The 17,106-nt window shown below is 36.8% G+C and overlaps 2 protein-coding genes and 1 pseudogene across 3 annotated transcripts; 2 read left to right on the top strand and 1 right to left on the bottom strand.

Annotated features, from left to right (window-relative positions):
- Positions 1 to 2,159: 2,159 nt before the first annotated feature.
- Positions 2,160 to 3,405, top strand: LOC114743627 (uncharacterized). 2 transcript variants are annotated; one of them, XM_028931848.1, is made up of 2 exons: positions 2,160 to 2,533; positions 2,677 to 3,405. In XM_028931848.1, exons 1-2 carry the CDS (start codon positions 2,416 to 2,418, stop codon positions 3,024 to 3,026), a joined length of 468 nt encoding a protein of 155 aa, XP_028787681.1. In that variant the 5' UTR covers positions 2,160 to 2,415; the 3' UTR covers positions 3,027 to 3,405. The 2 variants fall into 2 exon arrangements, with proteins under 2 accessions (XP_028787681.1, XP_028787680.1); XM_028931847.1 differs by having other exon boundaries at positions 2,674 to 3,405.
- Positions 3,406 to 6,844: 3,439 nt separating this feature from the next.
- Positions 6,845 to 10,159, bottom strand: LOC114743625 (serine/arginine-rich splicing factor 6-like). The gene is made up of 2 exons (XM_028931845.1): positions 10,084 to 10,159; positions 6,845 to 9,140 (listed from the first exon to the last, which is right to left on the bottom strand). Exon 2 carries the CDS (start codon positions 9,138 to 9,140, stop codon positions 7,383 to 7,385), a length of 1,758 nt encoding a protein of 585 aa, XP_028787678.1. The 5' UTR covers positions 10,084 to 10,159; the 3' UTR covers positions 6,845 to 7,382.
- Positions 10,160 to 12,123: 1,964 nt separating this feature from the next.
- Positions 12,124 to 15,091, top strand: LOC114743630 (ubiquitin-conjugating enzyme E2 variant 1D-like; annotated as a pseudogene).
- The last annotated feature ends 2,015 nt before the right edge of the window (positions 15,092 to 17,106 follow it).

The raw sequence follows: 17,106 nt of genomic DNA, 5'->3' as shown, positions 1-17,106 counted from the left end.
AGTTAATATAAAAAACTACACCTCCTTGCGCTAATGCCTCTTACCACCAGCTTCTTCCTCACGCTTGTTCTGATACAAATATGTGAAGACATATGAAAAAGCTTACTTTTTGCCATGCATTGAAACAATAATATTTGCCTTTCTTTCACTCGCAACTCGAAAGTGCGAAAGAAAAGCTTCTCAGAAGCAGAGTGGTATTTGGTTACTGTTTCATTTTCACTTGCTAGTGTTGCCCTTTGACCCATAGTTTTCTGGAAAAACGGGAGCAAGCAGTGACTTTTTTGCCTTGAAAGCCCCATATTCTCATTAATGAATCGGCCGATGCACTATTATTACGTACTTATCCAAAATTTCAAACGAGACAGCATAGGTGATGTGATTTTAGCTTCTGAAGTTCTGGTGGCTCTCATTAAAGATCCTACTCATTGCTCATTTCAGGTAAAGAAGCTTAATATTATAAAATTAACCAGAATGATCAGTCATGCGTTAATGCAATTATCCCCCATATTTAATACTATACCCATGAACATATTATGGTTTAGCAATTAATACTAGTTCACTCCTCTGGAAGCAACTCTATCTTCTGCAGCAGATTAAAACAGGAATAGTGGGGGAAAAAACTCTTTCAAACTCACCAGAGCAAAATTTGAATCTGAATCTTCGTTTATGTCAAGTTCTGAATTAAGAAATTATAATCAAAACAAAAATGAAGTGATTGTGTTAGTGCAAGCAAAGTGTCTATATAAAATAAATACCTGTATGAATTTGACGAAAAACGGAATAGAGATGGTTGGCAGTGCCTGGCTTAATTTATTTTTAAAATCAAAACTGGGGAGGGGTAAAATTATAAAACATGATTAAAGTCAGCCATTTATCTGATAATTTTTATCAATATACACGCCAGTTTGATGATGAGGTATTGAAAAAACCATAAAAGAAGCAAATGGTAGATGAAATAATGGAAGCGAACCGCTACTTTTCTTGAAAGGTTGGTGGTACTTTGATTTATGAATGTTGAATACTCATCCGCAATGGTTCAAGTGGAGATAGATATATAGATAGATACTGTCCTTATTTGTCACGCACGAGATGCAATTGCAGTTGTCTATTTATAGTAAGCCGTGACACAGCATTTAAGGCAAGTTCCATGAACATATGCCACGTTGCCCCTGAACTTCCTCGTATGTAAAGGGAACCTGCCTAGCACCTGGTCTCTCTCTCTATACTCCCCCCCCCCCCCAAAAAAAACATTTTATAATTTCCTTCATCACCTCCGGTTTTCACCTGTAAATACTAAAAAAGTCTGCATCTTGGTTTTTAGGCGAGGGAGAAAACCGTCAAAAATGTTAAAATGACAATAGAAAAGCCAAATGGTTACATAATAATGCAGGCTAAAACCTCAATCCTTGATCAAATTCCTGTACATGTGGAAGCTCTGGAGGTGGAGTCCAGTAAATATTCTATTTCCAGAGCATGCTGTTGTGGCTGTCACTGTTGTTACATTGACCAATCGTGAAAAAGAATTCATGTTAAAGAAGCACAGAGATGTTTTCGAGGAAGAATCAATATAATGGTCCTCAATCCCCATAATAAAAAACAAGGAGTCATGTGATGTCCGTTAAACAGTGGACAAATCCTTGTACTGCGTAAAGCAACTCAGAAAAATCAAATGAGACAGTGAGAAATCCCTTCACTCCCATCAGGTGCATCACCTTGGAGAATCAGGGGAAAGATTGCTCCCTGCTATCTGCTACAAAATTCAAATCTGTCATCCTTTTGTTGTTTTGTTCAGAGGAAGAAAAAAAATTGATGAAAGCCACGCTGATCTTTTCATATCTGTTAGTAATAGGTAGTAATTTACTAGAAGCATTCATCATATAGCAGGAAAATGAGCATGTCATTTAGTTTATTCTTTTCTTATTCACGGTACAGTTGAATAATTTTAAATTAGAGACAAGGCAGTTGGTTACAATTGGTTTTCCATGGTTCCTAGCAGTAGGAGTAGTACTCATCTAAATGAATTGATGGTTATTGATGATATTTAAATTTTTTCGGTGGGTTGGGATTTAAATAAGGGTTTAGGTTCTCGTGTGCGATGGATGGGTGTGAGACTCTTTAAACACCGACTGCCCGAAGCAATGAATGAAGAAAAGCCATTTCCCTGCACTTCGTAATTGCAATATTTACTCCAAATTTCCCCTTCCTGCATACCTCTTGGGATTTTTCCTACAATTAATTCTTTTCCTGCCCTCAATTTACACTTCTTCCACCCAATACTACTCCAATTCAAATTCAATTCAATTCAATTCCATCTCTCTCCCCCCCCCCTTCTTCTCTCTCTTCCCAATTCTCTCCGCCTCTCTCCCACGATTTAATTAAGCTTTAATTGACCTACCTTCGTTTCCCTTATATAAAATGGCCTCCGATGTTCACATCATCCCCACAAAACACACCACATACTATTGGTGTTGCCGGAGCTTGATACTATTCTTCAAGCTTTTCCATTTTCCTTCTGAGGTCCATCCCCCCAGCCGTAGGTGCCCACCTAATCAAATTCCAAATTCTCTCCTTTCGGAATCGCATGTTTTGTTTGGTACGATTGGATTGGCTATTGGGTTTTTCGATCTGACATTTCTTGTTTTTCTTTCCTTCTCTTTTCATTTTTCCATGAAGCAGGCAAGGCACAAACCATGAGTCGCAGAAACGGAAGCGGTCCAAAGCTTGACTTGAAGCTGAACATATCCCGACCAGGGGCTGACCGGAGACTGGAGTCGCCGAGCCGATCGACCACGGCTTCGTCGTCGTCCCCGGCGAGCTCCTGCTTGTCGTCGGAGCTGAACCAAGAAGAGAACGGTCTAAGATACTCGAACAGCCCCGAAGCGACATCCATGGTGTTGGTGGGATGCCCTCGCTGTCTCATGTACGTGATGCTGTGTGAGGACGATCCAAAGTGCCCCAAGTGCAAAAGCACCGTTTTGCTTGATTTCCTCCATGACACCAACAAACCCGCCGGAAGGAGGAACTAGAATAGCATCCCGCTGTTTCCCCTTACCCAATTTCCCTTATGCTACTAGAACTGTAGGGCGTAGTATTAGCTTTTTCAATCCTAGGAATCTCTTTCTTTTTTCTCTTTTGCTCCTCTATAATACTTTCCCCTTTCAAGTGCGCTCCACTTTTATTATCTCCTACTATTTCAAGTGGTGTCAAACAGGGGATTCAGAGAAGGTGAGAGAAGAGAAGCTAACGGAGCGAAGGAGAAGGTGGAGCGTGAATAGCACTATTCTATTATGGGAATGCTGATTGCGGATATCTCTGTGACCATTTTCTGGGCTCAGCTTTTTTGCTTCGTTAGCTGCCAGTGTAATTAGGGCTTCAATGAAATATAGTTTCCCTTCATTATCTAAATCTTATTTTGTGCCGTTGCTTTTAACCAAAAGAAAACAGCAAAAAAGACCCATGAAAGAGAAAAATTACAAATAACAAGTCATAAAATATCAGTATGAGTTTTGATAATACTCCTGTCTAATTATAAGACCCAATTGACTTATTTGATTAAGGAAGTAAGAAGTTAGTTATTTATAATAAATAAGTGTCGTTATTCCTAAAATATCCTTGCTAAAAGATATTGGCTAAAACTATCATTATTAAAGGATTATCTGGAAAAAAATACAAAATAAGAGAGAAAATGGATTCTTATAATAGGACCAAATAAAAAGTCAAATTGAGTCTTATAAAAGAACCGGAGGAGTAATACTGTGACTTTTGATAACAAGTTTTATGAACAGGTTCTTCTATAATTTTTAATTTTTAAATTTTTTTTTTTCGATTTCTCCTTTAACCAAGCCTGATAGCCACCATTAAACTTAAAAATGGCAGCGCCAAAAAAGTTACGGGCGTTTAACCCCATGTCGTAACTGGTAAATCCCCTGTACTAGCAACTTAGAGTACTAGCTACGAATATGGCTTTCAACTTCAGGAGAAGGCCCACGGTGGGTAGGCTGAGCTGCTCCTTCCACGTGATTAACACGAGGCGTTCTTTGTATTGGGCATGCGTAGTAGTTGTTCATAAATTATGAATTAGTTGATTAATTTAAATAGATTAAAAAAATAGTTAAATTAATTATTTATAATAAATATGTGTTGTTTTTTTAAAAATATTTTTACTGATCAAATGATTGGCTAAAAGTATTATTATTACAAGAATTTTTTTAAAAAAAGTTAAATATAAGAGATAAGATAAATTTAAATATCATGTTTAGGATAAAAATAAAAGTCTTATTAACAAACTCTTATATTAGAGACAGGTAATATTTATTATTTAATTATCATATATTTAATAGTCGAATAATATTAATTAATTTATAATCGTTGGGGGTGTACTTCTATGTATTAATGGTTTACATCAGCAACAAGCAGTCAAGTCAACAATGACTGGTTTCCACCTCAGCATGCTAACCATCACTCTATTCTGCACACCACAGTTTAGGTCTGAATTCTGTGGCGGCAAATATAATCGGACGTCTGAGACGGAGAGTCAAAATCCTAAGGATTAGAGTTGAAAGGTTGACTTTTCTCGGAGATTGCTCCCTAACAAGTCGACACGATCTGCGGGTGTAAAGAAGTGAGAGAGCAAGAATCACTAACCAATAATGGATGGAATGGAATATAAAAAAAAAAAAAAACAGTAAAAGCAACCATATTTGCTATGGAAGTGGAAACAAGAACGAGCAAAATGGAGGATGAAAGTTGTGTGGTGAGATACGAAGGATGAGTTGGACTGGGGTAGTTTTGAGCATTTAAGAAAAAGGAGGGGATTGTAACTGAGACAGCTGAGAATAATAAGGAGAAGGTATTACGTCAGATGACAAGCTGCCAACCTTAATTTTTCTTTCTTTCCTCCTTTCCTTCACTTACCTAATTCATCTGCTCAAATGCTCACTTACGTGCCGCGGTCTTTCCTCTCGTGTTCCTAATCCCTACTACTCCCTCCTTTTCTCTTAGAAGACATTTTTAACAAGGAATTGATGACCATTGTCATATAGTAAGTCACCAATTAGGTATGATTTTCCCCCCAAAGAAATGCTTCTATTTAAAATTTAATAAAAGTTTTTATTATGGTTGTAATTCATAGTTTTAAATATCTATAAATATGAAAATTTTGTTCGTTTTCAAACAAAATCTTTTCCGATTTTGTTTATTGTCAAACAAAACTAGTAAAGCATCATGGACTTGGTAAAAAAAAAAAAATCACGTCACAAAAAACTTCAGGTCAAATAATCTTCTAATTTTGTTTGATATTCAATATAAGCCAACTCATGATTTTTCAAGTTACATCAGCGCATAAATTATCGAGAACCAAATTAAATACGATGGTTCAACAGTGCATTAGCCTCATATTCACTCGTAATGCATCAAATATGTGAAGGTAGCGGCGGCGGCAATGCCTTTAGACATATCCAAAACATGCAGAGGTAATTGGTATAAGGTAAATCTTGCTTCACAAGCCCATTCATTTAGAAAAAATTGCAATTAGATCTCACCCAAAAAAATTAAATACAAAAAAATCCCTTAAAATCATAAAATTATTTTGAAATTCTAAAGAACCTTATTGCAATAAATTTTATTGGTTTAATTACCAAATTATCCTTTTTTTTTTAGTTTGTATTGATAACTAAAATAACAGTGATTGATAATTTAGAGTGTAAGAATTAACAACTACCATGACAGATATTAACTCATACATTACATTTTGTGATGTGCTGAGAAAATATATTATCAATACCTGCCTTGATAGTTATCAATCATTGCTCTTTCAATTATCAATACAAACTTAAAAAAATAATAAAGACAATTTGATAATTCAACAATAAAATTTATTGCAAGAAATTCTCCTAGGACTTCACAATAATTTCATAATTTTAATGGATTTTTTGTATTTAATTTCTTGGATGGGACCTAATTACAATTTTTCCTTTAATTTATAACTTCCTAATTACAATTGATGAAATTCACTCCACCAGAATATTATTACATGGTATAATGTTCATTATCAAATCAAACTTTGTACAAAATTTTCAGCGAAATCTCACAAAAGTTGGATTTTCCAAAAATATTTACAGCATGTAATTAACCAATCACAACAAAATAATAAAGCTCTACTCAATCTTTTATCAAAAAAAGACTCTGCTCACAATCTCTTCAAGATACAACAAGAAGAGGTACCCTGGCTATAAGTTTTGTGGAGCAACCATTTTTTAACTCCAACAAAATAATAAAACACATTTACCACAAAATCAACTTTCTCTTCACAGCTAATACGACCCTCCACCAAGAAGGTAATCCGCTGGACAAAACAAAAGAAGAGGCAGGTAGCATAATGTGCAATAGAATACCTGCAAACATTGTCTTAGGCTGACATTCTCTTGAAAAAGAAGGGAAATGTGACAGGAATAAGAAATCAGAGAAAGGGCAGCAAGGATTAACAGCTCTTTCCAGGGGCAGCCATGACTTCGACATAGTTAAGGATTATACTGTGATGCTCTTAATTTTGTCAACATGCAACAATCTTTGCTATGGGTGAGACTGGATGGGTAACATTAGGGTACTGATCCCTTAATTGAGTGATTCCAGCTACCATCCATGATAGAGATGAAAGCGAGACGTAAATTTACCGCATTCATAGGATTATAATTGGCGGATTAAACAATATGTACGTAATGGCAATAATTGCTAAACTAATGCAACCAGCACTATAATGTTAACTGTGATGCGGTTAGGAAACGAAAGCTCCACTCCCTCTTTTTGAGCAACCAAAAAAGTGAATAGAACAGGCCTAAACACAAACTTTTCAATGCACTGGCATTTTCATATATGTGACGATTTTTTAAAGATACTGATCGTGAGGACTAATAGTATGCATAGCAATACCGATTGCGTTATGATTTGCATAATTACCTACCTGGCTACCCGCGCAAAATTCTTGCTAAACCCTTTTTAAGGAATTCAAATCTGAATCCAGGTAGAGCCTAACAAGAGCAAACACAAAATACTGAGATTTTACGCCGAAAAGTCCACTAAAGGGCAACGTTGGTGACAGGCAGCATTATTGTGCGTTCCCCAGGCTGAACTCTCCCCATCCACTGCTGCTTCTAATATACTTATCAACAATACCAAATTCTTGATTTTGAGCAACTCGCCTAGCATAGTTCTCAACTGAAATTGGTCCCTTCTTCAGCCTGCGGTAATAAATGATATGCCAGGGCCACAACCGAGCAGAACCAAAGAAGGCATCCACTGCTAAATTTTCTTCATCATCTTTGGGAAGCTCCAGGCCATAGTGCTTTAAAACCATGCACATTTCTTCAGAAGTTATGGTTGCTTGCTCAGAAGAATGTTGCAAGCACGTTAGCATGAGGTTCTGAGGCTGGTTTCTCAACTCCTGGAGGGATATTATCCATAACCAGTGGTCCAGGACGCTGGAAGCCCTCTGTCTGCTTCCTCTCTGAAGACAAATTCTCAGCATCTAATGTATCTTTATCAGGCAGTGCTTTGGTGAAATTCGTTCCTTTGGGAGACATACCAAAGAGAGTACCATTCTCATTATTGTCATCCACAATGTTGGCATATGATGCATCATTTCCAACGACATCACTAGTATCTTTGGATTTATCATTCTCTAATTCCAAATTTCTGTCAGACTGTTGTCCCTGTCCAACCAACTTATCCAAGGATTCAGGAGCAGCAACATCCAAAGTTGAGCCTTTTGAATTCAAATGAATTTCATTTGTAGCTGATTGTAGGGGCTGACCAAGTGATACAGACAGAGATGAGGGGGTGCTTGACCTTTTAGAATTTGGACTTCTACCCATAGAATAGTGTGATCTTGAAGATCTTAAATCTGGGGATGAGAAATGAGCACGAGAAGAAGCTGACCTTGATCTAGAACGGGTATGGGACCTTTGCAAAGACTTGGAAGATTGAGAAATTGAGTTTAAACAAGATGCAATGCGATCCGACTGCAAAGAGGGTGTGATTGACCTTCTTGCTTTTTTTCCCTGAGATCTTTTCGGAGATCCAATTCCCTTCCTGCCACGCTTTCTCCCTTCATATTCATTTCCTTGAGACTGCTCAATTGCCTTTGCTGCAGGGGAGAATTTACTTTCACGTGTCTGGTAATGTCGTGAATCAGGCAACCAACTCTCATTCTTCTGGTGCTTCGGGAATGAAGTATCCCCACCTGACTGCAGCTTCACCTGAGATCCTGATCCAAATTTCTTAGGATCATCTTCAGACCTACGTTTCCAATTTATTTTACCATCTTCCCCATCATCCCACTTGTTATATTTTCTATGGGATGAATCTTTATTAGGACAATTGCGCATTTTGTGACCTGAATCACCACATCTATAACAGGTTTGCCCATATGCTGGGTCACGAGGACGGTTTGAAGCTTCCTCACCAATCCTTGCTCTACCCACATTTTTACGGGAGTTTTCTGCAGGAGAACCACCAGAGTAACCTAAGTTATGATTTTCATTCTCATGTTTCCTGTCATAACCATGATAAGGTTCATATTGATCAAATTCAACAGCATTTTCATTCCCATTATCGATTGATGAGTCGTGAATTGACTCACCCCATCTACCATTGTCCTCAAAGTTATGATGGGCTCCAGCTCCATCATCTAGAAAGTCTTGCCTGAAATCTTTTTCTTCCCCATCATAATCTTTAAAATCATCATGATGATATTCCCTCTCTCCACTAGGCATGTCAACAGAGTTATTCCTTGCATCATTACTAATCTTGTAATTCCTCCATCCATTTAAATTCATTTTCCTTCTTGCAAAGCCTGCCATGTCAGAATTCCTTCCTCGTTGCATTTCATAATTTCGACCACTCCTAGCAAATCTTTGAAAAGATTTGGGTTGTTTCTTTGACCATGTCAGAGTTAGCTGCTCCCCACATATATTTCTACCTTGCAGTGCTCTCAGAGCTTTCTCTGCGTCTGGAGGGAAGTCATAGACCACAAAACCATAGCCTTCTCCTTTCAGCCTAACATTACAATGTCCAAATCTACAGAAGACACGCTCAAGTTCATCTCTCCGAGTGCGTGTGGATAGATTACCAATGTGAAGAGACATCTACAAAAATTACCCACAGAAATATTAATTTATGGAAAAGGGATATTTGTGATATAAGAAAGGGCTAAGAATACAAGAATCAAGGAATTTGCTGAAGTTTCGAATATCTTTAACATGACAGAAGAGGTTTCACATTTGCTTATGTGAGAGTATGATTTGATTCTAAGGCAGATAAACCCTAAACAATCCATTTTATTGTTATCAGAAAGAATTCGAAGATCCAACGGAAATAGCTCATCCAACTAAAATCCATTTTTAATTTATTGTGTTCCCAATCTTGCTAGCTACACTCGGACAGAGAAAAAAGCTCGTCAGGTAGTGCGCCACACAACTGCATATCTTTCAGTAAGTCTGCAAAATGGTACTACAAGAATGAAATTGCAGGCCTATCAAGTGTCAGCAACACTAGAAAAAAATAACCTGTTCAGTAGTCAGATGAAAAGCATGTAAGTCCATTAAATAGCCGAGTCCCCTTATCTTTTTTTTATTTAAAAAAAAAAAAACTAACAATTCCGCCACAGTATAGTCCAATTGAACTAAGCGAAGCGTGAAACACTCTTTTACATCAACATCTAAATCATAATTGCAAGAGGAACTGACGCGTCAAAGGTGTTTCTCCGATTCTCTGCAAATTATAAGCGATGGAATAAACGATAAGCGCAGGACTAATAACAGAGGGAAGAAGAACAGAAATATTGAGCTCAGTGGAAACGATATCCCGTGCCCCTTTTGTATTGAGGCAACAAAAATGGAATCATGAGAAGCAACAGGTATTTATTTACTAACATGAGCGACTTTGCCCGAGTGAGAAATAATAACAGTTGAAAGGGAGATTTTATCAAACGAGTCAACCGAGTGAACAGAAAGAATCGTGAATACGATCAGGAACCCTAAACATGAGTCGTAAGAGGGATGAAAATGTTTGAGTCGATGTAGCGATTACCAGGTCGATCCTTCTCTCACCACTCAGCAGGAATGTTCGCCGCCCTATGTTTCTCGATGAGATGCAGAGTCCGATACTGACATGGAATCGCCTCGAGGGAACCCTGGGCAGTGGATGTGCAGGGAAGGAGGCTCAAGGAGTGGAGCTATTGCAGGTTTGGAGTAGAGGATGAGGGCCAAAAGACGCGAGATGCAGCCGGCGGTACGCCTCGAAGAAACAAGAGCTCTCGCAAATACCATCCCCAGTCCGCACGCCAGCTCAGTCGCCTTCTCTCTAGAGTTGGTCGCAACTTGCAACTCGCGGGCCACGCTTTGATCCGAACTTTTTTGGGCCATAACTCGGAGTCTCTGAACCGGTCTTGTCATACCGGCAGGCAACCTTGCCCGAAAAATTTGTAAATAATGAAGTTGGACTCCTGTTATAAACTCTATTATGGGTCTTAATTATAAAAACTAGTTGACTAATTTAAAAAAATTTTAAGTTAGTTATTTATAATAAATAGGTATTATTTTTTTTAAGACATCATTACTAATCAAGTGTATTGGTTAGAATTACCATTGTTAGAATAACTACTTGAGAAAATGCATAAATATGATAGAAAAATAAATAGTGGTCTTGTGTTTATGATCAAAATAAAATTTAAATAAAATCTTATATTAAGTAATGTTTTGGTATCTGATTAGATAGGCATCGCTCAATTGCATGTGGTTGAAATATGAGCTATTTCTTGTTACTCTGTTAACTATACTGACGTCGGCGTTGACTGGAGGGTAGTCATTTATTAACAGAGTCAAAAAATAGTGTGTTGCGTGTAAGTATTGCGTCTTGCTGTCCATTTTATATTGAATCTGGATATTGAGTGATTTTTTTTTTTCACCAGGAGGTATTGAGTGATTTGCAGCTTTATATTGATATGTTAATAATGATGTTGATAATGTTAGTATTTTGTGCCGCCCACAAAAAAATATTGATGAGTTTGCTAAATTTGAAAGGCAGGTTCTATTATGGCGGATAGTTTTTGTATTTTTGATTAATCTCTACCTCTTATGCAGAAAGAGGAGGAGGTTGATGATGAAAATTAGCCCTGCTGCTGCTGTTTTGTATTGACTTGTTGACGATTATAGTTTCACCAGAAAAAAAAAAAACAAGAAGAAGCAAGTCCTAGTTTTGAACTTTGCCGACTTTAAACCAGGAAGAAAATAACACACAAGTTTTGTGGATTTTGAGCTTTATTGTTGCGGGTTCAGAAACCGCGAGTTATGGCCCGAGAGAGCCCGCGACCATATTTTTAGCAAATGGTTGCAATTAGACCATCATTTCACAGATCATTTGAAAGGAAATTCTTAAATAATTCGGGAGGGGAGGGTAAAAAAACATGGCTTTAATACCTACAAAATAATTAACGAGCAAGTCAATCATCACAACCATCTCCTTAAACACATAATTAAAAGTGACAATCTAGCCATAACACAGTTACGCACCATGAACAAGTTTTAGTGCTTCCGCAGAGTTACTAAAAATTTAAACATTTTTCAACCCTGGTCCCAATAAAATCCTAATGAGTTGGATTTTGAGAGTCTCAAGGCTTAAGGAGTAGCAACAAGGTCTGAACACATAACTTTGTGATTCATGAGTTACTAATTTTTCACCAATTGGATCAGTATTTATTGATATAAATTTACATTTTTATATGAAAATTAATATTGATTATCGAGTCTCAAAATGATAGTTTTTTTATTTACTATGCATAGGTATCATTTTATTAATGTCAGTTTTATTCGAGTTACTGTCATGTATGAATATTTACAGTAAGAATATTTTTCTAACAAATATTTGAACATTGATTCATCGTTAACCTTTTTTATTAAATCCAACTTCCGTTCCCGTTGGCAGCTCAACATGCTAGTTGATATTCGAGTGGGAAACAAACGGTAGACGGCACAAAAAAATGGGCCAAAGCCCAACATGGGTCGCTCGCTCAAGTCCACTCGTACTCTGAAATTCCAATTATTACCCGTTTACTCGTGCAAACCCCCATTACCCTCATTTTCTTTTATTCCCGTAATTGCCGTCGTAGCTTTTCTCCGGGCTGATTCTTCTTCGCCACAACCTCGACCTCCTCTCATATCTCTGCTCTATCCTTTAAGGAATTCTGATAGTTTGATCAGATCCCCGACATCCACTGCAGGAAAATATCTGCTAGGTATCTATGACGCTTGGCTCAGCAGGATCGAGTGTGGTGGGTGAGTTGCAGACCTAAGATCTTGTTCTAATATGCTTTTTATCCTTATCATTTTTTTCCCGTTTCTTGTTTTCTTTTCAATTATTTTCTCGTAGACGTATTCCGTTCATCACTTGTTGCCGCTGACATTAAACACTCTCATTTACTATTGTTTTCATGCTTTCTTATTTTCTCTCTGCCCTCTCCGTTTATCCATCTCATCCTTGCCCAGTTTTCCCAGTTTTCTTTTCACCTCGATCATGGAGATAACCTTTAATTTTGATTTGATAACTACAGTCTTTAGCCTGGGTTATTGTGACTGATGAATTATGCAAAAATTTTGTTTGTATTTTATGAATGCATCAATTACCAGTTCATTGCCTGGTTATATGCGATAATAATGCACAGCCATTCCTCAAGACTTTTAATATTGGACTTGATGGTTCTGGATGTTCCTCTGGCTTGCATATCTCACCCTCAGAGTATACGCGCCAGTTTGATGTTTATACTCATCACTTGCTGAGTTCATGGCACGGCAGGGATGCGTCGAAGTAATGACCACTGCTTGGCTCTGCCCTTTCCCTAGCACCATGCGCTTGAACGTAAAATTGAAAAGGCAATCTTCTTTGTATTCTCTCGAGGCGTTAGAACACCCTCCCAACAAAAAAACACCGAAAAAGAAAGAAAGGCAATCTTGTTCAAAATCTCTTCAAATCCTGCCTTAGCCAAACATCTTGCTCGCCTTTCGTTTAGAAATGAAGACACTTGAATGGTCTTCATTCTTATTATCTTATCCATGCAAACATTTAATTAATGAAAAGGCACTGGATCACCGGAGTATATATTTTGTCACCTTGGTGAGTGGTGGGATTTGCTGGGAAACAATTCTTTAATGCTATATATGCTGGGTGAGGGTAATAATCTATCATGAATATCAGAAAACGTACTTGGAATAATTTAAGCACGCCATTGAACATTACTGGTTGTTGCTCTATAAATCATTTGGAGGGGCCTTTTTTTGTTTTGGGTATTAAAACCTGAACAAAGGGTGTATACTCCAATTTTCTTGCCTTCATTATCCAACATAATAACATGCGTCGAATCTTATGTTTGGCAGTGTTCGTATGTGTGAAAATCATTATGTGATTTCTAGCTACATGTTAAGTTTGTGTTGTTGAATCCTTGCCATCTCAATGCAGTACCAAGAAATTTCAGATTGCTGGAGGAGCTGGAAGGGGAGAAAAAGGTATTGGAGATGGCACAGTGAGTTATGGAATGGATGATGGTGATGACATTTACATGCGCTTGGACCGGCACCATTATTGGTCCCCATAACGTAAATACTCATGTCACACCCTTATATTTATTCTTACGTGTGAGCTTGTGAAGTCTGATTCCCTTTTTCTAATTTAAACAATTTAATGTTCATGGGGTGAATGGTTCCATGCTCATTCAGAAAATCTGCATTCTAGAACTGAGGTCCTAATTTCATGGATGTGTTTTGTGGCTTCCTCGCACATACTGTTAATGTACGCATGAGCTTAACTCTTCTGATTACTTTGTCAGTTTAAAGAGTTGAGTTAGATGGACGTGTGCATAAACTTACGCATATATGTGCACACACTACATATAGTTTACAGTTGGTAAGTTTATGCACAGAAGAATCTAGGCCAATATAGCTTACGGCTGCAAAATTTCACCTCTAGCATCCATAATATTGGCTGGAAATAAATTGCAGCTGGCGAGCTTATACACTTCTATAATTATATTTTGCTTTCAATGTAAGCGCTTTTAGCTTCATAGCATGAAGTTGAAGCTGTCTTCCATGGATGGTCACTCTATTGCCTGTTTGAATCTTTGGCAGTGTAGCATTTTCGCACGAGCTATGAATAAGTCTGAGTTTGAATAGTGGATCTGCCCTTATATGAATTTGGACCTGCTATATATTTTTTGGATTTTGTGCATGTCTTTTGTTTTATTTGTAATTAAGATGCTGCTTAAAGATTCAGTATATGTTTTCCCCCTTTGTCAGACCGTACATGAAGGAAGAATTTATCAATTGAAGCTCTTCTGTGATAAAGATTACCCAGAGAAGCCCCCCAGTGTTCGTTTCATTCGCGCATCAATCTTGTGTAATCATTGCGTGATCATATATTCATCTATTGATTATATTATTATGGTATCGTTATCTATTTTATCATTTATTTATATGCTTTCCGCTCATATATTTAGGCAGGCGCATGCTTTAGTGAAACTGCTATTCATTTCGCAAACTTGATGACAAATTACTTCTGCACCAAGATTTTACCAGCTGTGATTGAATCAGGTTGAACCAAAGAAATTTGGTCTTCTGGAAACTGGCAACGAGAGTACACCATGGAGGATATACTGACCCCAGCTGAAGAAGGAGATGGCAGCTCCACATAACCGGAAGCTTGTCCAGCCTCCAGAAGGTACCTACTTTTACGTACAGATCAAATCGTATTGCATTTGCAATATGCAATATATAGTGTGTAATGCTTGTTCAGAAACTATAGGGGAATCCCCTAAAGATCTTTGTCTCACTGTGGTTCCAGAGTCGGTATCTCTTAATTTATCAACTGCGTTGAAGGGTGGTGTTGATTTATCGGATATTATCTGTGTCAAGTGTTCAAAGTTGTAATCTCTTATCGTTGTATAAGCGCTTCTAGTCTGTCTCTTTCTTCCTTTCATGTTTGCTCGCATTCTGCATTCAAAATGAGCTGGAGCTGAATGGAAAATGATCCTAACCGACCGTTTGGACGTGTACATGTGTTCCTTTTTTGCCCCCTGATAGTGTGTAGGAGAAAGTATGAATATGAGTTAATTCCTAAGTAAATGGTATGACATGACGTGCTGGTCCCTTTTACACATTGTCGGTCTCGGTCCCCCGAGCTTGGATATTCAATTTCTGAGATTGAGATCTGAGAGTTCCTTAAGGAATCTATTACGGTGATAAATGAAGAAAGAATATACTTGTTAAAAGTCAGACGCCGGTTTTTATTCTTAGAAAAGATTAAAATGCCTGTCAATAACATGCGGATGTCCATGTAGACGGCTTCAAATGATTTTCAGACTAATTTTTATGATTAAAAATTGTTTTGCCTATAGAAGGATGTGATTTATGTATTCAGGTTTTTAGACGTAGATATTATCGGGATTTTATATATTCTCTATCGATATTCCCGTATTAGTGGAAGTGGGCGCTAAAAGGAGAAAACACTGGCACGAAAAGAAGAGGAAACAGTGCTATTTTTAACCCTCAAATTTTTTTTTAGGTGACAACTCTGAATTTATTTTGTTGTAAATCATGTCTGCTCCGCCTCCTCTAAACACGTCTCATGCAAAAATTGACTGGGGGTCAAGCAAATCTCAAGACTTGAACTATTTTCAGTTGACTTTCTTCCTTAAAGCTCCATGGTGAGTGCTTTCTGATGAGCTATATTTAGAAATCTTAATTTCAACTAATAGACATTGGCTCTAATTGAAGAATTTTGGCTGCTCAGGAAAAGGCCTTGAGATAAGTATTCCTTATTAGACTTAGGGGGGTTTGGGTACCTTAATAATTACTTTTCATAAACACTTTTCTGTAAATCGAGGTAAATCTTTCACATATTACTTCGTATATCGTAAAAGCACTTCTGAAACCATGATTTTGATTCTATCCAAACACTCCCTTAAAAGTACTTGAATTTTTTTTTAGCCCCAGGTAAAAAATACTTACTGAATCTCATTTAATCATATAATTATAAGTTTAACTTTTCAGTATTGTATCATGTCTCAATTTTTGTTTTTTGATTTTCTAAATGTTGGATATAGGTAACGGGCATCCTCCAGGTTTTAAAACAAAAGAGGAAAAAAATCTAATTTGATAAAAATACCTTTTAAGGTTCAAAATATAAGATGAATTTATTCATTTAGTTTATCAAAAAATTAGTTTAAATCAATTTAAAATAATAAATATGTAATGCGTGTATTTTTTCCAAAATATGTCATTATTAATAATAAAAAAAGTAAAAGATTAATAACCTGAATAAAAAAACTAAATAGGAGTAAAATTGAAAAAAAACAACTTATTAAATGTTTAGAAAAATAATGTTATTTTATGGAAAAAAGCAAAGCCCTTCTAATAAAGTTTAACTTATTTCGAATAGGAGGGAGTAATGATATCTGAATTGAAGATAACTGTCTTTAAAATTTTTAAAATAATCATATGATATAAATACATGATAATTTTTTGTCCCCCAATAAATATATGGTATTTTAAATACATAATTCAGATGTAAAAAATTCTTTGACTTGGTTCAGTAACAGTAAGGTGCAGAATTAAAAAAAAAAAGGAAATATCTTTGCCCATAAAAAATTAAAGAAATTATAATATAATAATTTTTTGATAAAAAATAATCCTTAAGAATGATTGGTCAGACAAACTGGACGGTTAGATCACATCTAAGGAATTATGAGACGGCCAATCACCAGACTGCTAGTGATCTTCTCGTGCGGACTCTTCTGATTTCGTTATTATAATAATATTATATATATTTTTTGAATGGAAGTACTATATTTTTTAATACACTACTAGTTCCGTTTTTCGCTTGTGATTTATATGTTAGGCTTGGTAATTCTCTTGCCCTGCGGCAGTATAGCACTGTTTGAGAGTTGCTGTTATTGGAAAGCTCCGAAGCCATGCCCTCTTCGACTCGCCCCCGCCGCCTCAAAAGCTGTCGTTGTGCGATCAGTATGGTCCACTAACCTAGAATCAGAGTTTCAATTGATTCGATCAA

This window comes from Neltuma alba, unplaced genomic scaffold (genome assembly GCF_004799145.2).
Source record: "Neltuma alba isolate B1F8T4 unplaced genomic scaffold, ASM479914v2 tig00004080_pilon, whole genome shotgun sequence".
NCBI classification, from domain to species: domain Eukaryota; kingdom Viridiplantae; phylum Streptophyta; class Magnoliopsida; order Fabales; family Fabaceae; genus Neltuma; species Neltuma alba.
This window is presented reverse-complemented; position numbering and strand designations above follow the sequence as displayed.

Coding starts and splice junctions, on each gene's coding strand:
- LOC114743627 (XM_028931847.1), top strand. CDS start 2,416: ATGGCCTCCGATGTTCACATCATCCCCACAAAACACACCACATACTAT. Junction 2,534..2,673: donor TGAGGTCCATCCCCCCAGCC/GTAGGTGCCCAC, acceptor TTTTCCATGAAG/CAGGCAAGGCACAAACCATG.
- LOC114743625 (XM_028931845.1), bottom strand. CDS start 9,140: ATGTCTCTTCACATTGGTAATCTATCCACACGCACTCGGAGAGATGAA.